The sequence below is a fragment of the Cydia strobilella genome, chromosome 15 (assembly GCF_947568885.1).
Source record: "Cydia strobilella chromosome 15, ilCydStro3.1, whole genome shotgun sequence".
Taxonomy (NCBI): domain Eukaryota; kingdom Metazoa; phylum Arthropoda; class Insecta; order Lepidoptera; family Tortricidae; genus Cydia; species Cydia strobilella.
Genome location: NC_086055.1, coordinates 7745177 through 7771282, shown reverse-complemented (window position 1 = coordinate 7771282; position 26106 = coordinate 7745177). Strand labels below are relative to the sequence as shown.

At 36.0% G+C, this 26106-nt stretch overlaps 1 protein-coding gene and 1 long non-coding RNA gene across 13 annotated transcripts in view; one reads left to right on the top strand and one right to left on the bottom strand.

Moving 5' to 3' along the window:
- Positions 1-26106, bottom strand: part of LOC134748015 (uncharacterized) — a 508661-nt gene that overhangs the window by 254397 nt on the left and 228158 nt on the right. The gene's annotated exons all lie outside the window — the stretch shown is intronic.
- The window catches only part of LOC134747983 (apoptosis-stimulating of p53 protein 2), a 339061-nt gene that overhangs the window by 292191 nt on the left and 20764 nt on the right, over positions 1-26106 (top strand). For all 12 annotated transcript variants that reach the window (XM_063682674.1, XM_063682676.1, XM_063682672.1 and 9 more), the window contains 2 exons: positions 4634-4760; positions 23283-23455. In XM_063682674.1, coding sequence (XP_063538744.1) covers positions 4634-4760; positions 23283-23455 — 300 coding nt within the window. The remainder of the gene's footprint in view (positions 1-4633; positions 4761-23282; positions 23456-26106) is intronic.

Genomic DNA, 26106 nt, shown 5'->3' with positions numbered 1-26106 from the left:
TTCCCATTTTATTTATTTCACCCGCAGTTAGCTGCGAAACACAATCATATCCGAGATTTCATTTACTAGGAACACTGCGAGCGGTTATATAGATCAGGCCAAGAAATAAAAATAGCATTATTTGTACATCAAACTAATTATGATATAGGCACATGGTTTAGGCACATAAAATGTTTTGTTTAAAATTTATTACTGATTATTTCTTACCTTGACATTTTTTTTCTATCTCTAATACTTTTCTCAAAAATTGAAGCATTGGTAGCCTAGCAGCGAGAGCTTGTGACTTTCAAACCGGATGTCGCGGATTCAGACCCTGGCTCGGGCCAATCATGCAGTTTTTCGGAACTTATGAATCTACCTTATAAACGCATCAGGGCGTCTACATACAATGCTATAAATAAACTATGTAACCTCAGGGATTGCACACAAATGGAAGCGAAAAAACTGCTTTTCAAACTGCTGCACTCACAAAATTATGCCGAGACGGAAGCCATATTTAACAAAATTTAGTTTCAATATTGTGTCTAGATTAAGCCTTAGTTTGTAGTTAGTAGTTTCTGACTAAATGATAGTTTTTAATTGTAACAAGTCTGATATTTAAATTGTAATTGGTTCCCCGCGATACAGGCACTGCCTAGTGCGGAGACCCCTGGAATGTCTGTAACCTTGAGCTGAAAATAAATGATCTTTATTTATTCTATTCTTATTCTACCTATTGTACACATATTTATTTATTTAAACCTGAAACCGGAATTAACGGAATTAGCAGGCGCTTTCGTAAAAACAAATGGCTACACCAATTCTTGGAATAAGTTGCCAAAGCGGGCCTCAGACTTCGGTGACCCGTGGAAAAAGCCGGGACAACGCTAGGAATAATGATGATATAAAGTAAAAAAAAATAAGAAAAATACAAAACTTTGTAATTCGCCAACAGCGCCATAATAAATTTAAATCATTTTCAAACAGCTTTTCCATAACTAAGTTGCGAAATGTCTCCACGATTTTTTTTATTAGGTATTCAAGAAAATGTAACTTCCAACCGCGAAAATTGTAAACGGATAAGGGGGAAAAAATTAAACTTTTCCTGGGTCTTAATAAATCTCTGTGGAGTCCGACGGAGGCCTAATGCGATATTTATCGTTCGCTTAATAGAAACAAACACTTGGCGCAATAAATAGCCCCATAAAATAAACGAAATGGCTCGCCCTGTGCTTTTTAAAACCTACATTATTTATTTTAGAGCTTTCCATGTATGACTTGTTGCTGATACTGAGTAATATCTTGTTTTTTTTAATAATGGTGTATGAATGTTACATAATGAATGGCAATAAAATATGACTGTGGGTTTATGAAACGAGCCGACTGTACATAATTAGGCATCCATTCGTAGCTTCGAAACCTGGCCCGTATTTTAGCCTATTTTTAGCGGTTTGAGCGTGAAGAGGTAACAGACAAACAGAGTTACTTTCGCATTAATTTATAATATTAGTAAGGATTCAGGAATAGTAGGGAATGATGAATTGAGGACACGACTAAAAGGATTAAATGTTAGCTGACGGTTTTTTTTTGGCTGTTTCTGATATGTAACCTATACAAGTATTAGCTATTAGTTGAATTTGAAGGCGAGCGACCATGGTATAAAAAAAATAGCTACGCGAATGCGCTAAAACACGGGACCTAGTCTTGATTAAAATCTAAGGTGACAACTATTGGGACAATAGTGTAGTAAGAACTGGTACATTTACGTAGGTAGGTGGCCGGGCCTTTTATTTTTCTATCAGGTAATCGAAAAAATGCTTGTTTTAACCCCTTGTTTGTATAGGCATAGCAAGAATAAGATTCAAGATTCAAGCATTTATTCATAAAACATAGTATTTTACATGTCAAGTTTCATAAGTATATACAATTTGATACAATTCATTCACAAAATTGGGTAGGTACATAATAGGTACACACATAGTTATAATTAATAATATCGTACAAGGTTTAGATTTTCAATTTAGTCACTACACGCTTCGACAAATTCGTCAATGGTATAGCAAGCGAGGTTTGTTAGTAACGTTTTTAGACTTTTTGCAAAAGCGATATCGCTTTGTACTAGTTTTAACTCCATAGGTAGTGAGTTATATAATCTTGCACCCGTGACACCGAGCGACCCTCGAGTTTTTGCGAATCTGCAACGCGGCACGACTAAAAGATTACTTCGACGGGTACTGCAATGAGTGGTGTATGTGTAATATAGAAGAATATAGTTAGTTCCTACTTGTATAATACTGCTGTAATTTAAGCCTACCTACTACTGTTTTTTATATATACTGCGACAATAAATGACTTTTTTTAATATCAATCTTATCTTTCCGTAAAAAATATTGTTTTATTTCCAATTACTTAAATAAAGCTGGTACGTTTATTTACTGGAAGCTCTTTTACTGGAATGCCTAGAATAGAAATGCCTTATTTTTCAGCTACAATAAATATAAAAACCGGCCAAGTGCGAGTCGGACTTGCGTTCCAAGGGTTCCGTACATTTTACAATTCAAACAATGTATTTTTTATGTGAAACGTGAGTGAAATGTCTTTAAAAACCCGTAGGGGTCGGATCAAAAACTAAGTAATTAAGTCCGACTCACGCTTGACTGCACATTTCTAATAGGTTTACCTGTAATCTATAGGTAAAGAACTATTTTGTGTATTTTTTTTTCAAAATTTTAGACTTAGTAGTGTCGGAAATAAAGGGGGAGGGGATGGTAATTTTTTACCTGTTTTCTTAAATAACTTTTAAACTATTTATCCTTAAATTATAAAAAAAATATATTTGAGATTCACACAATGAGCTTTTTCGTTTGATATGTAACACGATATAGTTAGAAAAACTTTATTTTTTAATTTTCTCATTTAGTCCCCTAAAAGTCGCCCCGATGTTTAAAATTCATTTGTTTATGTCCGTCTTTGGGTCACAAACTTACATAATGTATACCAAATTTCAACTTAATTGGTCCAGTAGTTTCGGAGAAAATAGGCTGTTACAGACGGATAGACAGACAGACAGACAGACAGAAATCATGAACATGTAAATAAATTTAAAAAACACTAAAATTTTAAAGTAAATGTTATGCTCGTCCACGCTATATCAGCCAAGGACCTGCCCGCTATCCCTTATAAAGGGTTTTGATAATGTTTAACTCACCCTTTTCAGGATTCCGTACCCAAAGAGTAAAAACGGGACCCTATTACTAAGACTCCGCTTGCTGTCTGTCTGTCTGTCTGTCTATCTGCCCGTCTTTTACCAGGCTGTATCTCATGAACCGTGATAGCTAGACAGCTGAAATTGTATCTCAGATGATGTATTTCTGTTGCCGCTATAACAACAAATACTAAAAACAGAATAAAATAAATATTTAAAGTCATTTATTGTCGCAGTAAGTATACAAAAAAAACAGTAAAATAAATATTTAAATGGGGCTCCCATACAACAAACGTGATTTTTTTTGCCGTTTTTGAGCGTAATGGTACTTAACCCTTCGTGCGCGAGTCCGACTCGCACTTGGCCCGTTTTTATTTTGCTTTTAAAGCCCTTGTATAAGCGCTAACCCATATGATTAAGCGGTCTTACAAAACCCTTATCATCCGCTCAAAGCATGTTGCTTATAATGGTTAGCCTTATAAAAGGGTACGCTTTTACGCGTAGCATATAAGCGTGCTAATTTAAACCATTTACCTTGTTCATAAAGCACTCATTACTTTGCATCCGATAGCGAACGAATCGTCTACTATACATATAATGTGCTCTGAATTGTCAGTGTCTATTTTACTAGAGATTGTAAAAAGTTTCATATGTATAAATGTCAATCAATACTGGCCACTTACGTAAGTTGGCTAAAATAATAAGTGAACTTTTGATAAAAAGCGCTAAATTGTTAGTTATAAGGGCTACCCCCTTATAAAGGGCTAGCTTTATTGTTTGGTAAGTATTTTGGTCAGGGATAGCCTTATAAATGGGCTAGCAGTTCAAACTGGTAAGTATTTTTCTGGGTTATCTATCTTAAAGAGACGTCAATTGAAAGTCTTTTATCGAGGATGGAGTTGTCCGGTCCCTGATATCAGCACATAATTTTGTTGAACTATTATTGTTACGTAATATTGTCAATGTTATTGTGTTGCCGATTCTTAATGTCCACGAAATCAAACAATCAAAAAAAATGGTGCGCGCCGTTATGGTGCCTGTTTTCAGCGAACAATGAAAAATAAGAAATTCATAATAATATAGCCATAATGAAACGTGGCCAAAAACCAACACAATCCACTAAGCCAACATTAAGGCATTCAAATTCAACAGGTGGTGATAATTCGTAGAATTGTCGATTTTTACGGCGTTATTCATAAACGTGTTACTGGCCTGAATTAGCTATGAATCGTTTGTCTTTATCTGTCATTTTGACTTATGTATTTGTAAGAAAGGGATAAAACATAACTAACTTAATCAGGCCCGTAAAGTTTTATGAATAAGAGGGTTAGACGATGCCAATATTGGGTTGACTAGTGGATTTGCTTCGATAATTGTGCTTGTGTAAACCCTTTTTTGATGTGAATAAATAATAAAGTATATTCATTTTTTTACCTCTTTCGGTTTTAGGTGGCGGTCGAAGGCGAGCGACTACGGCGACTACGCGAACGCGTAGAGGCGCAGGAGCTGAAGTTGCGTCGGTTACGAGCGCTACGCGGCCAGCTGGACAAGAACAAGCAGGCTAATATCGCTCTTAGTAAGTACATTATAAAGTTTACATTACACTAACTTTTGTCTGTGATTACTGTGGCTACGCGCGTAGAAGCGCAGCGCAGGCGCTGAAATGACGTCTGTTAGGAGGCTACTGAAGCCCAATTCAACATTTGAGAACCTTTTATTAATCTGTAGGGCTAGCACAGGAGGGACGCCACAGTATCTCGCCCGCGGGATAATTAGACTACCCGTCTTTCTAACTATATTAATTAGAGTGGGACGGGTAGTCTATCTCGCAGGCGAGATACTGTCGCGCCCATCGTGTGCTACTCGTAGCTGGAGCGACATTTTACATAACTTTAATAATTATAAATTTAACGATGTTTTAACACTGTGTTTTAGTACGAACTAACGAAAATGTAGAAATTCAAAGGAAAGAGGACGGCCGGACCGCTTCTCCATACAAACGTAATCATGGTCCTCTCTGGATATTGACATTATGGAAAATATTTTTACATAATTTGATGTTAAAAACTGTAATAGATGTCATATATTAAAGAAAAAGTGACGAAGCCCTCCAGTGGTGAAGGCCGGATTCGAACCGGCGTCTTTAGCTATCGCGGCTAACGCCATGAACCCCTAGGCCACCCCGCCACGGCGGTGCCCGTCCGAATTTCTCGACTATATGCCATCTTAGTAATCAAATAAAAATTAATTAATTAATTAAGAAATTTGATGTTATTCACCATAGCTATACCTCTATGTTTGACTTTTTTAGATTCATAGATTTTTGTAAAAATTATATTTAAATACAAATTTTTATAATTATTGAAAATTCAAAAACTATTTTCAATAATGTTAATATCCAGAGAGGAACATGAGGACTACGTTTGTATGAAAAGGCGATTTCACGCGGGTCCTACTGTTTCGTCTAAAATTATAATTATTAGGTTTTACAAGTGAGTCGAAGGTAATTAAATATATAGGAGTAATGGGTGACTATCAGTCCGCCGGACGACATCGGTCTGTCAGTTGTTCGGAACTGTCAAATTTCTGTTCTAACTGACAGGCCGATATCGTCCGGCGGACTGATAGTCAGTGGGCCCCTTAAGTCAGGTGCCAATCAGTCGCCTTAAAATTAGTGTCGCGTTGTACTCATGTTGAATTTTAGAACTAAATCTAGTTAAATAGATATAAAATGAGCAATTTATAACAATAAATTGGAAGCTAAAAAAAATATATGGGAATAATAAAAAATACAACACAGTTTCAAATTATTTTTTTAAACTTCCAAATAGGGTTAATAAAGGTACCATTCGATTCCTTACATTTAAAAAAAAATATTATAATGCAACAATATACATAAACGCAATATTTCATCGACAAAATCGCAATTTACTTGTTTTCCATACGGCTTCTAAGCAAAAGCAACGTTACATGGTGACGTCACGAATGTCACGATGTATTGCCATTTTGTTATAAGCGTTTCGTCAGTATCTAAAGTGCGGGTGCCAGACTTTGACCATCATTTGTGACTTTTGTATTACTTTAAGACAATGGGTCCCATAGAATAGAATATATTTTATTTGTAGTAATTGTACATCGTCATATTCATACAGACATTTGATCCTCAAAATAAACCTGATCGACTGATACCATTAATTAAAATTTGTCAACTACCCTATTGTTTACGTTCAATTTTGCTGGTCGCTTTCACCGTCCACGTTTTGAAAACCTTTTTAACTTTTGAAATGCAATATAAAAGTTTTTACGGGGAATTAATGTGAGCGTTGTTTGGTCAGGAGGGCCCAATTATTGTCCTTTTGGGGTCCCTTTGTTTGACATAATTATTGAAAGTCATAATGTAACGATTGTCATATTATGATTAGTCATAATTCTGAAACCGTAAACTTTTCAGGATTTTCCTCAGGTTATCCTATAGATAATTTATGGCAATCCTGAAAAGTTACACGTTTCTGAGAAAAACCAAATTATAACTAACGAAAATGTGGACAAAATACATTATGACTTAAAAACTATATGGGAAACAATAGAGACCCTGTCCTTTTGAAACGTTATGTTATGAATGTTATGATAACGTGGTGCGTTGGCGTGGTGAATTATTCTTGAGATATGTCCAAATAACAAACTAACAATATTGTCATGAGCACATAAAACTCAAGTACCAATGGGTAATGTAATGGGCAATCTTCTCGTAACCTACGAAACGGCCGAGAGATTACCACATTACTTATGAATGATTAGTTACGACACTTATTATGATTACTAGAATTAACAAGCTTTTCCTCGACTTTTGTTATTCTGAACGCGTCCATTAATTAAGTAAGCTTTCGTTATATGGAGCCAATAAGCATAATGCACTTTTATCGTATCATGTCATGCGTCTGCTGCTCTTCACTTACCTACTTGTTAGAAAGTGACAACTACGCTGACAAATTTAATTATGAAAGCTCATCCATCTTAGGCCCGCTAGACGTAATAACTAATCTCCTTTAGGTACAGCTTACAGGTAGATAATTGTATGACTATAGTAAAAAAAGGAAAAATAATAATAAAATACTGTATGAAAATATGCCTGAACAAGGCCAAGTCCACTTAGAAAGATAATAACGACGTTCTTACACAAAAATAACGAGTTAACTCATTAGTTTTTGTCGGATAGAGAAATCTCTTGATGTTCGGTGAATCTCACTGTAAATATTATTACGGGCATGTTTGAAAATTTTGAATTTTAATCAAACATGCAGCTTAAATTAGGACTGATAATTATACATTCTTTAGTTTTATGCACTGTAACTTCACAGGAATAAATCTTTATAATTACTTATTCTAAATAGCAATTGTACCGGTTTGATTTCTCATTCCTGATGAAAACATACAAAAATATAAATAACAAAAAAATTAGTTTCGAGCAAACATATCATCCCACTACAATCGCAAGGAAAAACATCACCGTTTTTTAGATTCCGCTTGCAGCGTGCATTGTAAAAAGAGATACAAAACTTCGTGTATTCCAGAGGTGCAGCGCCCCTGGAGATGTAATTTCAGGCGTCGGAAACCTTTATTTCGCTTGCATTTAGTATAATCTGTGCCGCTGTGCTAAAATGATTCCTATGTTCGGTTTAATCCTCTTATTATAACGCCCGCGGAAGCGCTGAATCGACGTGCTATTAGGTTAAGCTTTAATGATATTATTTCGTTTGTATTACCATTATGGGACAGGCTTCGTTCAGTTATTAATAGCTTTTAACATTTAATTGTCGTGGAATATGTCATTATTATTCTTCAAATAGTAATTTATTTTTAGTTTGTCACAAACGTTTTTGAATAATGTTAAGTAGCGCTTTTCTATAGAAACCCAACATTTGGTGTTGACAAGTTAAATGTTATTTAGTGTTTGTCAGCGTTGCCCTGGTGATAGCGGCAAATCAATAGCTCCCATCTATTATTTAACAGACAACCCAACCACATGTTCATTCCTACACGACTCCAACTAAGACTGTAAAAGACGCGTGGGAAATCGAACCGTGCTGATATTGAGCGACTTACGTAACGCGACGTTTTATGCGCTTTTATTCTTACAAGAAAAATGTTTCCAGTTTTTGCATGGAAATTATAAAAAAATAAAAAAAACATTTATTTCAAGCTGCAAGGCTTATAATCAGTTTTTACACATGTCATTTATATAGAATTAAAATATATATGTTTCCAAAATCCATTAAATAAAATTGGCATTTATTTTGTATCTGGATCGGTTATGCTAATGCAATTAAGTAAGAAAAAGTTTCCTATATAAATATGTAGATTTATTTTTGGAAAATGTTAGTCAAAATCCGTTTAATTATCTACTTACATCAAACTACTACATACTACATACTACTACGTTTATTTACTGGACGGCTTCGTCACTTTTTCTTTAATTATGACATCTATTTTAGTGTATTACTTACATCGAATTTAACATGCCTGTTAGTTAAAATAAAGTTTGACTAAGTGACAAATGTACATATACAAACGTATTAAAACATTTTTTCACAATAGTTTCAAATAGTTTCAGTGTCATTCCTCTAAGGCACAGATTTATTAGCTACTTATATGTACGATACATCCTAACTATGTACTCAAACTCCTTCGATTTGTATCGTTTAAAAATTGCGACTGACACATCCATATGGGCCGTTAAGCGTATCCATAATGGCACTGGTATCGAACGGAGATAAAAATAATGGCCGATAAGAACGTCGGCACCCCATCCAGTCATTTATGGTCTTAAAATGTATTACGTATCGGTTTGACAAACAATATATATTGTAACAAGACTGAAGATTAAGATCCTGATTTTATGACTTAGTAGATCATTAGGGTAATATCTTGTTATCAGGAGTTATTGCTGTGTTAAATTTGGAAAATAAACTGTAGTAGCGTTAAAATATGAAAAAAATCTTGAAACTAATGTAGAAAAAAAGAAGAAGACTAGACAAAAGATACAAGGAAGCGTAGGGGGACACGTCACACACTCAATCGTTTCAGTTTGCAAATGTTTTTATAATGAAAACCTTTTATTTAAATGCTACCTGTATCCGAATACAGACTAATAAAGTCAAAGGTGTCATAGTCACTCAGTATAGTTCCGAAATATGTTTTGGTTCCACAAATAGGGAAACTGGGATTTGATGCTCATAGCCATATCTACTTCACGTGCCATCTCCGTCCAGGAGGTCGGCGACCATATGTCTAAATGTCTCTCTATGTTCAGTCATGCGAATTAGTCTATCTATGCTCTTCACTTTTAACCAGTCTCTTATATTTCCAGTCCATGATGTGCGCCTTTTACCGCTACCACGCTTCCCTTCAATTTTTCCTTCAATTATTAATTTCAGTAAAGACGCCGGTTCGAATCCAGCCTTCACCACTGGAGGGCTTCGTCACTTTTTCTTTAATATATGAACATCTATTACAGTTTTTAATTCAGTAAATTGTATTTATTGTTTCTATATATATATATATATGTCCAAAATATGCTGCTTTCCTTTTCATAATTGTTGATACTACTTCTAAACCTCATAGCCATATAACTCCCGCTTTTAAAGAAACACCATATAAAGTAAACGTGATAAGTCACCACTAGATGACTTCTTGTTGTTACCTATATTACTATGACGTAAGTTTAAAAACCGGCCAAGTGCGAGTCGGACTCGCGCACGAAGGGTTCCGTACCATTAGGCAAAAAAACGGCAAAAAAATCACGTTTGTTGTATGGGAGCCCCACTTAAATATTTATTTTATTCTGTTTTTAGTATTTGTTGTTACGACAGACGGATAGACGGACAGACAGACGGACAGCGGAGCGGAGGAGCGGAGTAATAGGGTCCCGTCTTTACTCTTTGGGTACGGAACCTTAAAAAGACATTGTACTTGGAGAGTGACGAGCACCTTATGTGCATAGTATTTTTCTAAATAAAAAAAAACTCGGACGCGTCTACCTTGCATAGCATTTATCTAAATAAATAAATAAAAAGTTATGTGCTTCTATAATATTTATCTCATCAGTTCTAGTTCTGATGAATATAAGTGTTAATTAATGATTATGGTCAGATTTACATTGGATTAAATTCTTATCTCCCAATTCCATTGGCAGTTGGCATATATCAGCCATTGAGCCGGAATGCTGATGATAGCTTTCAATTAATGCCGAGCGTAGTCTAGATGCTACTCGCATCTGTTTGCCTAGACGAAATTCCTGCTGGCCTACCGCGAAAATCAAAATTTCGGTATCTGCCTCTCTATCATTGCATATTCGAGTGATAGAGAGACAAATAGACGAACGAACGAAATTATTGGTTCGCGGTAGGCCCTCTGGACTCTCGATTTCCTGGATCTGGACCTGGTTTATTAAGGATTGGAGATATTCTATGTATATTAATTATGATTAACTAATTCATAATTAAACAACTGTTATATTAAAATTTAAATAACGGCTAACTTCAGATGAGGTAGACGTAGTTCGACGTGTTGCCTCTGTCGCACTTCTAAATTCGTATGTCAGTGTGACAGAGAGGCAACAGGCAACACGTCGAACGTGGTTCGCGGTAGGCCCTCTGATTTGTTATAAATTATCATGTAAATTTTAACACCATTAAATAAATGCGTATTTTAGTTATATTTTAAATATTATAAAATATTTCAACAAACGAAAATGCAAATATTCGAGTGATAGAGAGACAAATAGACGAATGAACGAAATTATTGGTTCGCGGTAGGCCCTGTGGACTCTCGATATCCTGGATCTGGACCTGGTTTATTAAGGATTGGAGATATTCTATGTATATTAATTATGATAAACTAATTCATAATTAAACAACTGTTATATTAAAATTTAAATAACAGCTAACTTCAGATGAGGTAAACGTAGTTCGACGTGTTGCCTCTGTCGCACTTCTAAATTCGTATGTAAGTGTGACAGAGAGGCAACAGGCAACACGTCGAACGTGGTTCGCGGTAGGCCCTCTGATTTGTTATAAATTATCATGTTAATTTTAACACCATTAAATAAATGCGTATTTTAGTTATATTTTAAATATTATAAACTATTTCAACAAACGCGTCATACAAGTTCTTCACAAAATATAACTAATAAAGTAATAAAATGTATTTTGTAAGTTGGATTTCCATTGCAAAAATGAAGGACCGGTAGCGATAAAATCTGTGTTAAAACGAAATAACAAAAACTAGGTAAACATTTTATTACGCGGACTGTTGACGCGTAACAAAAAATCCTAAATCCCAACGCCCCAACGAAAACCAACGTACGCTTTTTTGCATTTTGTGTGTCCGCCAAAAACTCGGGAGGGTTAGTGGCGCCGGAAAATCTTGCCAAGGAGAGAATTAACGTTGAATTAGGCTATTTACGTAGTCAGCTCGCAACTGCCAGCAGGACTGCCTTGCCTGATAAACGGACATATTCTGGTGAAAATGTACAATATGTCTATCAAGCTTTTGCCAAAAACATTGAATTGTATTTCCATTCTACTCACTCAAAACTGATATATGACAGATAATAAAGAGATATAGAACGTTATCTTTCGACTGTGGTGATCGGAAAGTGATAATCTTGTTTTTATTTTATCCCCGAAAGTCCGAATTGCTTCCACGAAAGAAAAACGCAAGAGTATACAAATAGAAGTGAGAGAAGCAGAAGTGAGTCACTTGGTCATGTGCCAGTGTCCTCGATTCTCGAAACAAAATACTGGTTATACTTGTCCTACAGTATTATTGAATGGGAATCCTATCGACGTAAAAACGTTTTGCTTGGTCATTCCGTGACAATCCTGCAGTTTAGACGCCGGCTTGCATCGCTGTTAAATCGATATAACTCGAGTTGACAGTTCCATTACCGGCCCGGCACTGGTATACTTCTGGTAGAATAGACGCTTTAGTCTGCTCTATCAGCACAGAAAGTTATTATAATAAGGAAAAGCTCATTTTGCTGTAGCTACTGCTTACTGAGCTTCTTGGCTTAAGTCTGTCTCATTTATGCGTTTCTCTATTGGATCATTTATTTAACGCGTATTTACTCACATTACTTTTTAGGGTTCCGCACCCAAAGGGTAAAAACGGGACCCTATTACTAAGACTCCGCTGTCCGTCTGTCTGTCACCAGGCTGTATCTCATGAACCGTGATAGCTTGGCAGTTGAAATTTTCACAGATGATGTATTTCTGTTGCCGCTATAACAACAAATACTAAAAACAGAATAAAATAAATATTTAATTGGGGCTCCCATACAACAAACGTGATTTTTTTGCCGTTTTGTGTGTAATGGTACGGAACCCTTCGTGCGCGAGTCCGACTCACACTTGGCCGGTTTTTTTGTGCTATGTTGTAAGCCAAAAGGCGTTAGGGCTAGACTAAAGTCTGCGTAAGATCTCCGCATCAACGCATAAGCTGTCCTTACTAACTATGTACTTATATCATTTATTTAAACTCACGATTTTTACACATTATTAATTATAAAACGGGACTTAATCGCTCCGAGACCACGGGGACAATGCCGTCCTCGAAACATCGGAGGTAAATTGTAAAATTCAATTATACGCGATTAAGTCCCGTTTCATAATTAATAAATATACTTCTCATTTCCCTGCGATCTTAACCGGAACATTTGGCTTAACCTAAACGATAACGTTACAAACAAAACAACAAAGTGTGAAAATATCTGATATTTAACAGTCAATTTAATTTAATTATCTAAACATCAATATCACAATAAAGCTGTCAATGTGCTACAAATTCGTAATACCAAAGTAGTTATAATTTAAAGTGTCGTAATCATCATTAAAAAAATTGTCGCTTAAGACATTTCAAAATATAACGGCCCATACAGTTCAAATCTGAGGACAAGCAAGTCCAATGTCAGACATCGGCAGACTGCACTCGAAATAGCGTGGTCTTGATCCGATCTGACCTATTTACGGTGCAGGTGGCACCTTATTCGGAAACTTGCATTTAGGATTCTATATAAAACTCATAAAATGTGGTATTCATATTTGCCAGGAAATATTACTTTACGTAGACGTTAGTTTTATGAGATAGGTACTTAAATGCGAGTGCGGGCGGTGCGATCGGAATTTTATTGCCTGTTTTTTGCGTAGCTAGAAGAACCTACCATAGATTGTGACTTTTTTTATACCACGTCGGTGGCAATCAAACATACGACCCGCCTGATGGTAAGCAGTTACCGTAGCCTATGGACGCCTGCAACACCAGAGATATTACACGCGCGTCGCCGACCCTTTAAAAACCTAGGAAGAAAAATATTCTTTAAACAAGCAACACTGTTGAATCAACAGGAAAGTGAGTAGGTACATACCTATATTCAGGCATGTTTTTGGGTTCGGTACCCAAAGGGTAAAAACGGGACCCTATTACTAAGACTCCTCTGTCCGTCTTTCTGTCTGTCTGTCACCAGGCTGTATCTCATGAACCGTGATAGCTAGAGACTAGAGAGTTGACATTTTTATAGATGATTTATTTCTGTTGCCGCTATAACAACAAATACAAAAAACTAGGGCACCCTCGGTGGGCGAGTCCGAGTCGCACTTGTCCGGCTTTTTTTCTTTTTTCAAGTAAGTTCGAGCTCATATTTCAGTAATATTACAGTAATTTACAGCACTGGAAGGCAACACGATATTGGCATCATATTATTTCTATTATCTTAATCGAATTTGTTAATTACTTAATGCCCAACAACCAAAAGTTATTTTTCAAAGAGCGAGGGCAAGTTAATTTATATACCTATTCATAAACATTTTTTATACAATATCTCATATAATATGACTAAGCCACCGATTGTAGGTTTAGGTACTCTATTCCAAATGATAGAAACCGTTTTTCCATTTAAACAAACCGATTCAGTGCTTACTTTTCATCGCCCGACCGCAACGTAATCTCGCCCTTAGTAAATTTATTTTAGCCACTTTGGAAACAAGGAGAAAGAATTCAATATTGAGTTTATTATTCTCACAACAGTAGGTATGTGGAGCGCGCGACGAGTTCGGATAACATCTGCATATTCTATTCGATTTAGGGTCGAGCATCCGATACAATTTTATGTTCGCGTTAGAGTAAATATCCAATTACTTAAGGGCCTTAAGTTAAGGCAAGTTCAGCTTGCCAAACGAACAATCTCTCACTTGATAAGTGTCGTAAGGATAGCAATAAAATACGGCTTTAGTAGCAATCAGGCCGAGTGATAGCATTAAAGGCTGTATTTTTGTAAATTATTTTCCTTTGAAGCATTTGTCTTATTTTACGCGAGACCTATTGAAAGACGTAAGCTTGTAGATAAATTTTAATTGCAGCTTTAAATATTATTTTTCAAAGTTGCCTAGCAATTTAAAAAGTTAGCGGGTCGAGAGGGTCGCTCAACTAACCTATTACGGCGTTAAATGAAAGTTCTTTCACATAAGTAAGAAGTTACTAAAAGGCCGGCATTTAATGACTTCAAAGCTAGCAATATGAAAGGCCGGCACTTCCCATATTCCTCGCTATAGGTACCATACCATTACGCCGCTCGTTATTTTTGTATTGCCGCTTACTGCTTAGGGCACTTTAGGAGGTTTCTGTTACGTGACTTTTCTTTAGTTTCTCGTAGATTAACTCTTACTCTAAACATTCACAGTTTACAAAAGAAATTCGTTCTGCCCGCGCTTCGCTGATCGATGTGTATCGACTAGACTAGATTACTCGTATGTTTATAGGCGTGTCATCTCACATCTAGTCACTTATGGCCAACGCCTGTTTATGTAAACAAACCTTTAATGTTTTACCTCTTACAGTATTCTATTTGTAGGTATAGTATTCTATTTGTATTATACTATTTGTAGGTATAGTATTTTATTTGTAGGTATAGTACACTACACTGCGCTCCAGAACAGGCATAGCTGACGTAGGGGAGAAGACCGCTAGGCTGAAGTGGGACTGGGCAGGTCACGTCTGCCGCATGCATCCGGATAGGTGGGCTAGTATAGCCACCAAGTGGATGCCGCAAAAGAAGCGCGGACGTGGCAGGCCCAGGCGGAGATGGCGGGACGACTTAGACACCTTCACTAATAACTGGCCGGAAACAGCTCAACAACGGGAGTCATGGAAATCTAAGGGAGAGGCCTTTGCCCAGCAGTGGGATACAACAGGTTATTAAAAAAAAAAAAAAAAAAAAGGTATAGTGAGGAAACCAAACAAATTAGCTTTATTATATTATGCTACGGTAAAACCCAATAAAAATACCCAAACGTTACGCAAAATAAACGGTTTGTACTCACTCGCATAATTTCCCCATCAAACCGGCCGGGTCGAACGAAATCGGAAAACTATCAGGAAGCATCAGGGTTCACAATCAGCGTAATGAGGCAAAACGTGTAACGAGATTAGCTAACAGTGTAGGAGCAGTCCACTAATATCCGCGTTTGTGCCTCTACTAATGTTCTCTCTAGAGGCCAAAGGCAGTAACGATGCTCAAAATCCTTACTCTATTACTTCATTTTCCTGAGCTTGTGGGTAATGTGGGACCGACCGCAAAAACCCCACTGACACAGAGTGATGCTAGGGTCGGAAACAAATGGTACTTTCAACTGTTGGAACATTGTCTTGAAACATTACCTTCGTTTTTAAACGTTTCTTCACTCTCTTTAATTATGTTATTACAAAACAAATGTGTTCAATACATATAAATATTGCTATATTTATATGCTATAAAGCGTTTGTCGGAATGTTGAGGTCTTATGAATTATATGTTTATAAATAAAACAAAAAATAAAACTATGAAAACGGATTATATCGCGTATATTGAATTTATAATACATCCCGACGTTTCATACGTTTCGTTTTCATAGTTTTATTTCATGTGTAACTATCGCGGTAACCGAAGACAATATTATATATATTTATATATGTTTCAACTAACTAGTTTTACAATTACCTACTTTTCTTAATCACCTGTATCGTCTTTAGGATAATAAGACACATTGGCATACTTTAAATATTAAATCGATTGTATTTGTCAATCAAAACTTTTCTATTTTTATTCCAATATCACCTTATTGATAACCAACATAGTCTGACCGTTTTTTTCAAAAACAAATAATAATGGCAAATGAGGCTACAGTATAATTAGAATCGTCCAAGACATCCCTCCATCCACTATCTCGTGCCTTTAAAGGTCTGCGGTTACAGAAGCAATCTGTCGCAAGGTCGCGCTCTGTGGTCGGATCGGACCCATCACTTCTAACCGAAGCCTTGCGTTGTCACTTCAGTACCCTGCAAGCTATTTCAATAAACTACATAGCCAAGTGATGACGGTTAATTCTCCGCCAAAACTTAAGACATTGCCATAGTGACCATTTAGGGTTTAACGTATTTTACGAGTTCGGATTTCTATGGTTGTCACCTAATTTGATTGTAAATTTAACTTACATGGTGTTCATGTTTATTTCTAAAGTTAAATGGAGTATTTTAGGAACATTTTGGAATCAGCTGCACTTGTTGTTTCAATGTTTAATAAAGTGTACATATTTAGCGAAGAGCCGAGGCAATATTCGTTAGTGAAATACCACAGTAGCATTGAAAAGTATTGATTTTTCAATATCAACATGCGTCACCCCGACTGCGGCGTGTCACTGACTGGTACAGAAATATCATTCCTCGTGTCGTGTCACGTAACGGTATCAAATCCAAGTTCATTTTTTTTATATTATCATTTCATCTATTATGAAATTGGTTGTCAGTGTCATAAAATCGACCAACATTATAGAGATCCTAATGATAATTTAACCCTTATCCGATTCCAAAGGATACGATACCAATAATTAAGTATACATGTCGTAAATATAGTAGTAGTCTGTCTAAGCTACTTTATGGTAAAGTAATATACCTAACAACAAAATACGTCAAATAACAGAAAAAGTGTCATTTTTACCCGATCATTAATGATGAGGTTATATTTTTTACAGTATATATGGTGCGACTTTACCGCACTAGTGCGATAATTAGCACATTACGTAACTATGTCGAAATTTTAAAGGGCTATATGTACTGTAAAACGTACGAACATGTGCGAATAGGTTATTCGCAACTCGTGTCGATTTAAAACACTCCCTTCGGTCGTGTTTTAATTTATCGCCACTCGCACTTACACTATCGTGAGACATATTTCAAAATATTTATCAGTACGGTTTTTACTCACTATTATTTTTAGTCGCTTTTGGCGACATGTTTCGGATTCTTTGGGAATCCATCCTTAGGCACGAGTGTTCGCGGCGGTTGTACGTCGTGCACTGCCCGCGCCGCCCGCCTCGTCGCTCGTTGCGCACGCGCTGATTCCCAACGAATCCGAAACATGTCGCCAAAAGCGACTAAAAATAATAGTGAGTAAAAACCGTACTGATAAATATTTATCGCCACTCGTTGCGAATTTCCTATTTTTCGCACTTATATCGTAATACTTTAACGTGTATCAATTGTTCTATTTACCTATGTGATATTCTTTATTCCCTCAAATCTTCCTCCCTTCCTTTTAATGCTCAAATCAGATGGTAACAGGCATTTTCATTTTTACTGGTTGTTAAGGATTATGAGACGTAATTAAATTCAAGCATTCGACTCCGTAATTGATACGACAGACCTCTTTAAATCACGTCAATTATTTCTGACAGACTAATAAGACAACCTACTTTCAGCAGCAACATTTTAGCTGACAGCGGCATTTGTTTTACTTTTTTCAAAATCTGGTAACAATTGGCTCAGCAGATGTTGGGAATGTGAAACAATGTCAAACAACCCTTTTAGCTTTGATCCGTTTTATGTAATAGAAAGTTTTGTTTTATCCTGCCTGATGGTTGATCTTTGAATAAAATACATGGCGGTGAAAAAAGTAAGTTTAGTTTCTGAATAGATTAGCATAAACTTTGTACCTGCTGTTTGTATCAGTTTAAAAGTATAGAATACTTAGTTACACTCGTATTACAATTGCGTCGTCATATTAAAAACTGCCTCAATTGAAGAAAAATCGTTCTTGATATAACTAAGTCCTTTTACATGCCTTGACGGCGATTTCAATGCGATGGCATACATTTTTGAAAGTTTGTTTGGTATCATGCGGTAATAAAAAATTGTATGAATGAATGAATGAATGAATGATTTTTTTATTTGCTAGAGACATGGTTATATACAGGTGTTAACTTAGTTTACAATAAGTAGAGGTGCGCTCATATCTCGCCAACACTGGCATGCAAACAATATTACTTAATACTAAACTAATTATATGTACACAATAATAAATAAAATTAAAATAAAAAATCTTTTATTTCTTGAACTTTTTTACATTTTTTCATATTTGTTTAAGCGTTCTATATATATAATATTATTCAAGAACCCCGTTTTCACAGGTGAAGGCCTATGAAGGCTATGTACATAACAAATTAAAATTTACAACATGCAAGTTATATTAAACAAAATCGAAATATGAAACATTATTTAAATTAAAACTACAAATTGATATATCAATTGTTAAAATATTCTTGGATCGAATAGAAAGAATTCTGCACTAGCCATTGCTGTAGTTTCTTTAAAAACATCGTTAATGGTAATTCCTTAATATCACTAGGTAACTTATTATATATTTTTATACACATTAAATAACAGTTTCGATTACATAATGTGGTATTATATTTTGTTGTTCTTACAAGTCTATTTGGATACCTACTATTAAAATTACAAATATTTTCCAAGTTTGTAAACAGCTCTGGATGTAATTTAACGAACTTGCAAGACTTGCTTGTATTATCCTTAAAAATCGAATGTTTTCTCAATCATCTTCCTCGCGTTATTCGACATTTTGCCACGGCTCATTCACCACGGGGTCCGCTTGACAACTAATCCTAAGAATTGACGTAGGCACTAGTTTTTACGAAAGCGACTGCTATCTGACCTTCCAACCCAGAGGGGGAACTAGGCCTTGTTGGGATTAGTCCGGTTTCCTCTATCAAATGATATTTCGTACATAAGTTTCGAGAAACTCATTGGTACGAGCCGGGGTTTGAACACGCGACCTCCGGATTGAAAGTCGCACGCTCTTACCGCTAGGCCACCAGCGCTTGTTTTCTCAATATGCTATAAATAAAGGATACCTGTAAAATTGCAAAATACGCAGAGTTGATATTATGGGTAACTTTCGACTCGACGCAGCGGGGCACGTAACACTGTAACAGCCAGTAAAATATGGTAGGTAGCCCGACACCGTATTGTGTGGTAGGGCACGAAAAATGTTACAATAAATATTTCCGTAAAACATTTAATATTTCGAACAGAGTTCACTCACTGGTCAATATAAAGCGATGAAGCGAGTAAAATTAAGTTGGGTTGTTTCATTATAAAATAAATGTTGTGAGCCAATTTAAATTCTGAACCACTTTGTACCTTGTTAGCTTAGCTTGTCATGTTGATAATAATATTATGAGTCTTCATGGTTGTCGTGTCATTTGTAAGCAAGGTAGAAAATCGCTTCTAACTTAAGTTGGTTGATTGTATTTGTACAGTTTTCTACTCGTTACTTTTATCTACTTACCTTCAAAGAACTGGACATTATTGAAAACATGAACATGAATGCTCTAGAGATACTATTTTCGAAAAACTCTATCGAATTGTAATAGGATAGGGTCTGCATAACACAGTAAAAGTAAAATATGCTCTCTAAGAGGCGTACTTAAATCAATTTGGTCGGGTCTCAGAGATCGCGATACATGTACTTTGGGCGGAATGTTTTATTGTTCCGTGCCTAAGGGCCGGCCTGTAATGTTTTCTATGGCCTTCGATATGCTGCGAAATGTGCTGCTAAATTGTTTCCAAAATTGATAAGGCATTGAAAGGGCTCTTGAATTACATTTAGAACGAATGGCGTGGGCGTGAGCGAAAAATTGCTTTCAGTATTTTCAAAGCTCCGTCAAATACCTTGATTGTGGGCTATTTTTTCAGGGAATTGCGTCGTCTTTGTTTTGATATCGTTGGTAATGGAAAAAAATAATCGAGTGTGAAACTGACAAAAAAAATTGAAGCGTGACTTCGGTTAGATTGAATTAATTTATACGAATTTGTTGATTTGAGTTTTCAATGCAAACTCTGTATATAGGGTACTTCAGATAGTTTAAATATTTAAAAAAGAAATGAAATTTCAACAAAGAAAGTAAATGCACGTTAGAAGTAACTGAAGAGCGATCTCTTCCAGACAACATTTGGGTATTTAGTTGCTTCAGCAGATAAACTATAGGTTGTATACTTGTATGTAAGTAGGTGTAATCAAATAAGGGCCTGGTGCCTGGTAGGTAATTAGAATGTAGTTGGTCAAACCAAATTGTCAGTAAACAAGAGCAAAAAAAACTATACTCATCCTTTTCTTTTGGGTGCTAGTACTAGTGTAAGACAAATATAGTGTGATTCTCTCTGTTTATGTTTGAAATGAGACAGTCCTTTGACAAACTGTAGTTGAAAACATTTCTAAAAACATTTATGACATTAGAATATTCTAAATAAATTATTTTAAAGACATTAAAGTTTTTTAAAGTAGCTTCACGTTTGATATGGCCTTTATAGGGCACACTTTTATATTCTTTACATAAAGTGTTTAAAAAAACTTCCTTTTTTTACCGTAGATGCGTACATACTGGATTTTTTGTTTGCATTTATAATTCTGAGAATGATCAAAGAATAAATGACGACCCGGATCACGCAATACGCAAATAAATATCGCTTCCAAATAGCGGAGGTATTAAATTAACTCAATAAGAAAAACAATCTTGATGCCCAAAATAAGATTAAAGAGCAGTCTTACGAGTATGATTTTAAAGAGATCAAAGGAATCACTGGGTCACGCAATATTCAGACAAACAGTATTGAAACTTCTCGAAGTTTGCGAATATCTTAAATTCGGTCGGTATCAGCATTATCATTGCTATAAATAATGTATAGACATGTCTTAAGTACGTTTATGAAGTTGTTAGTATGTATAACTTCATTTGTCAGAAAGTGTACGAATAAAGTTGTTCGTTAGATTATATTTTGAATAGTGTGCAAAAAACCGTAGTAGAAACTTTTACTCATAAATAAGTGTTTTTTTCTTATTCAGAAGTTGCCCTACTGCAGTTTTCCGCTGTGTTTCCTTTGTCGCTATTTACTCGCGCAAACGGGATCCCTTATACAGATAAAGCCCTATTTATTGTCTTCTGTAATTGAAAGGTCGGTGTATATCCCGCTTAGCTTTTAAATGAGTCTCAGCTGGGCGCTTATGCCGGGAAATTACTTTTTTTCAACGTAATGCCTTATAATTTTACCAATCATTGACTTTTCAATTCGTTTCGTATCTGTTTTGTACTTCGATTATACAAGCTCAATACTTGAGTCTATTTATAGTATGTATGGTCTTATTTATTGTAATTTTATTGTTATTTCTGTTAGTTTTCAGCAAAATTTAATAAGCATATATTATAAATTGTAATCTTCTGTAGTCACGTAACGATAACATCACTATGAAGGTAGAGAGTTATAGAGACATAGTTGTTTTTTGTAAGTTTTGGTTTTTTTAGATAACGTACTGGGTGTTCTACCGCTATGTAATTTACCTATACTTTAGCTACCAAAAACCCACTTTTATGCAGGCTTATTTTTCATAAGTACTTAGAAGCTTGTATGTATGTATGTATGTAAACACTTTATTGCACATAAGACAGGTTAAGATATACAATTAAACAGAAAGTATACAATGTACAAAGGCGAACTTATCCCTGTAAGGGATCTCTTCCAGTCAACCTTTGAGCGACTGAGAGTAGACAATTGAGCTTGTAATTGTAAAACAAATATAAGTACTCGTATGGCAATATTTGCATCGCCAGCAATGTATTTTAGAAAGTCTTAAACGTAATGCTTTGGAATTGAGAAATAGAAAATCTTAAACGTGATGTTTAGGAAATGAGAAACAATGTCGTCTCCAATATCCTTATATATTTTCCTAAACTTTACAGTGATTACTGTGACTGTGAATGAGAGAGCTTGTAAGACTTCTGGAAAACTGGACTAATGACATAACTTTTGATTGATATGTCGCCGACTCTTGAGAACTTGTGGCCGAGGATAATTAAGAAAAATGTGTTCGGCTTTCTTTCAAAGATTATTGTTGAGTTTAGAAACATATAAAGAGGTGTTGAAAAAGGCGCAAAGTTGTGATAATACTATTACTTATTCTGTGACAGAGTGGAGTATTAAGCTAAAACAGGAAATTCTTAACATTGCCTACACAGCCTTTTTGGGCAGTAGTTTTATTTTTTAATTATTAAATTTGAATTGCTTCTATGGTAAAATTATTTACAGAGAGTCCGTTATTTTTAAAATAAATGCCGAAATTTTAACGCCGACCAATTACGTTGTGAAATTGTACTAAACTCATAATAGTGGCTTAAATGTTATTTCTGGTTGACTAGTTAAGTCACGAAAATATAGGTATGACATGCGTGTCGTGCCACAACCTTGCGACTTCACAGGATCAATATTAGGTCAAGTTCATAAAGCGTGGGGCTTATTGCATGCTGTAATGCTATTTTAATATTAAATGAGAACTACGGTCAAGGAAATTAGGTTTATGCGCCACTTCGCATCATGACACAATAACAATATGAGATCCCAAGGGATTTCATATTGTTACTGTGACAAGGTAAGAAGTTGCGCAGAGATTATATTCCTTGACTGAACCCAGATCCGTATTGCAACTGTATTTAGTCACTGTACGACAGGTTTCTTATTATACAATCATGTAAAAAATCATAACGTTCGTAAATAATCGACACGTGTCACCTATTTACAAATGTGATGCTTGTTTCTATTTATTTACGATTTCTTCCCTCACCTACGAAACTGTATATGTTTATGTCTACTTATCTTATAAATAATAGAAACTGGCTGCGAAACAGAAGGGCGTAACGCAAACAAAAATTCTTTTTTGTTACAGCAAGTGACCTAGAGTCGATACGAGCGCTGTTCAATGAGAAGGAGAAGGAGCTATCCGTGGCTGTGGCGAAGGTGGAGGAGTTGACGAGACAGCTTGAGGAGCTGCGCCGGGGCCGGGCGCAGCCGGCGCCGCCGTCGGCGCACGAGCTGGACAAGCTGCGGCGGGAGCTCATGGTAAGTACATTTAGCTTTACGGTGACTTTCGGGTGTCAACGGATGTCGATCTAATCGCGGATACATAGGTATACATCCAATGTGAAGACCAGCAGCATAGGACACGCTGTGTGAAGTGCAGAAGTAGTTATTTATGGCAAAAACAAGTGCTGGGCAAAATTAAACATCGATAAATCCTGTTATCGATAAGTCATAGGGTCAGTTCCACCAAACTGCCTGTCACTGTTAAAACGTTCGCTAAATTTTAATGTAAGTATAGGAAGTTTCATAGTTCACTCTGATAATCATTGATCAGTCCGTCAATTACGGCTGGTGCAACTGGCCCGTTAACTCAAAAATAATTGAATGAAGAGGATATAACTTACCGAGAAATACAAGAATGCAAGTCAGTTACAAATTGATACATATTTTCCTAACCACGTATATTTAGTACTTACCTAAATATAAATACGAGGATAGCGGACGTGTCCTGTGTTTTGCGGAAGCTGTCTTTTTTGATTTTAAAATAACGTTTAGGTAACATCGATAACAGACATGTCAATATTTCATTTTGTCGATCTCTCGTTTTTGCGTCTGGTGCTGAGATATTTGCTGGAGGAATTGTCGGCTCATGACCTGAATAATATGTTGTGGTCTGTGGTAGTATCATATCCCAAATTAGGGTTTACGGGTTTGCTGATTTAATTGCAGCGCGTATTTCCTAGTGTAATAATCGCTTCAGTGGTCACTGAGGTTACCTCTGAAATTACATAACCACAACAAATATATACGACCGTACAAAACTATTCAAACAATTTCAAACAGTGGATTTTGCGTAGAAATAGATCATATGCGTATGGATACAATTCAGACCATGCTTAATAATTATAATCATAATATTTGAACTTAAAGCTTCCTTTCAGCTTAAAGCTTTGTGCAAGCAGTTGGCCGCGTAAGTCCCCGCGTATTTGTACAAGTACAAATTCAATTCGAATTTTAAACTCTTGTAGAAATAAAAGGAACATCACAATTAAAGACATAAAATGGCCTGGATCTTACGAGGTTAAAAGTAAAACAATATCGAAGAAAGATAACCACACTTGATCCCACTCAACTCCAACAAACCATCGGAATCAATAGCTCAAAGACTGAAAAACAGAAAACATGACTGACTTTGATCGGCCTCGGAAAGGAGAGGTATAAACAGCCACTTAAGCTCAGCGGAGTGGGCAGCCCCTCGTCAAACTGATCCCTTGTCAGTGTCCGAGCTCGACCGACAACTAGTCGTGATTGTTAATAGAACATACAGATTGTGAGCGATTAATAATTAACGGACAAATGTTTACGGAAGTTGTGATAGTGTCGTGTCGGGCAGTTCTGACAAGTTGATCCTTGATTTTTGTACAGCGAAGCTGGCAAACAAGAATACATCACTTCTGATGGTAAGCTCCGTAGCCTGATGGACGCCTGCAATTCTAAGAGGTGTTACATGCTAGTTGCCTACCCTTTAAAAACCTGTAACTACTTTTTTGTAAAATTTCATACTACTACAGATATAAGTAGTTTCTCGAGGAAACCTTGATACTGCTTAAAATAAATATACATATGTATACGCTTCTATCCGACGACGAAGTTTATCCTCCTACTATAGCTACAATTGTATTAATTAACCGCAATATGAAACTTGAAACGCACACGTATACCAACTGTGTATCTACACAGTAAGAATATAAGACAATTTATTTGCAAAGAAGTTTGTTTTAACATCAAGTAAATTTTGAAACACATAATCTCGATTGTTTTGTTTGACAGTTAGGGGTAAAATATTTCACACGTCGCTTTCAGAGCGAGATGTTTCAAGAAACCTGTGATAAATTTGATTATTTAAAGAAACAAAAAAACGTCGGTGATCAGAGACTTGCATTCGTCCGTCGACCACATTCTCGTAGGTATACTTATACTCGTATACTTACTTGACAACGCAATTGTTTGTAATACATCTAGATTCGCAAAGAATAATAGGTTACGGTGCCCGGTTACCATCCTTCAGCCTAAGTGCTTGTTTACCATCACCGTGATTTAAAAAAAAAAGGAAAATTTTCAGCCTAATATAGATGCGCTGTTGTGTACACTAAATATTGCGTAAAAACACTTGCCAATCTGAACAAAACATATCAAATATTTATTTTTACAGGCCACCGCGCACAGTCGACCGCAGAATCTCTAAATCTCGACATCCATAGTTTCGTAGTCCGTAGGGGTTTCGTGTTTTGAACACTGAAGTGGAATTTTGCACTGTCCGGTATCCGACATGGTCTTTGTGCATAGCTAACGCACATAATTCCATTGACAGATCATGACATGACCTTAATCGCTATTTTGATCATAATAAACGGGTGTATGTAAAACACATACACACGATAATATCGAAATGACAGATAATCTCTAAAACTATGGGCTTCTACCCCATACACAGCATGTTCCTTTTCGTGTTGACAAAGGGATCCTAAAAAGAAAGTAGTGCAAATTAATGCAGTTGCAATTTTGTCAGCTTAAGTAGATGGCGTTGTATGGTACCGTACAAAAGGCGATTACCAAATTGTTTAGCGCTAACTTGTCAATTCAGTTACCTACTACAAAAAATGTGGCTCACAGAGTCTCCTATTTCAGCT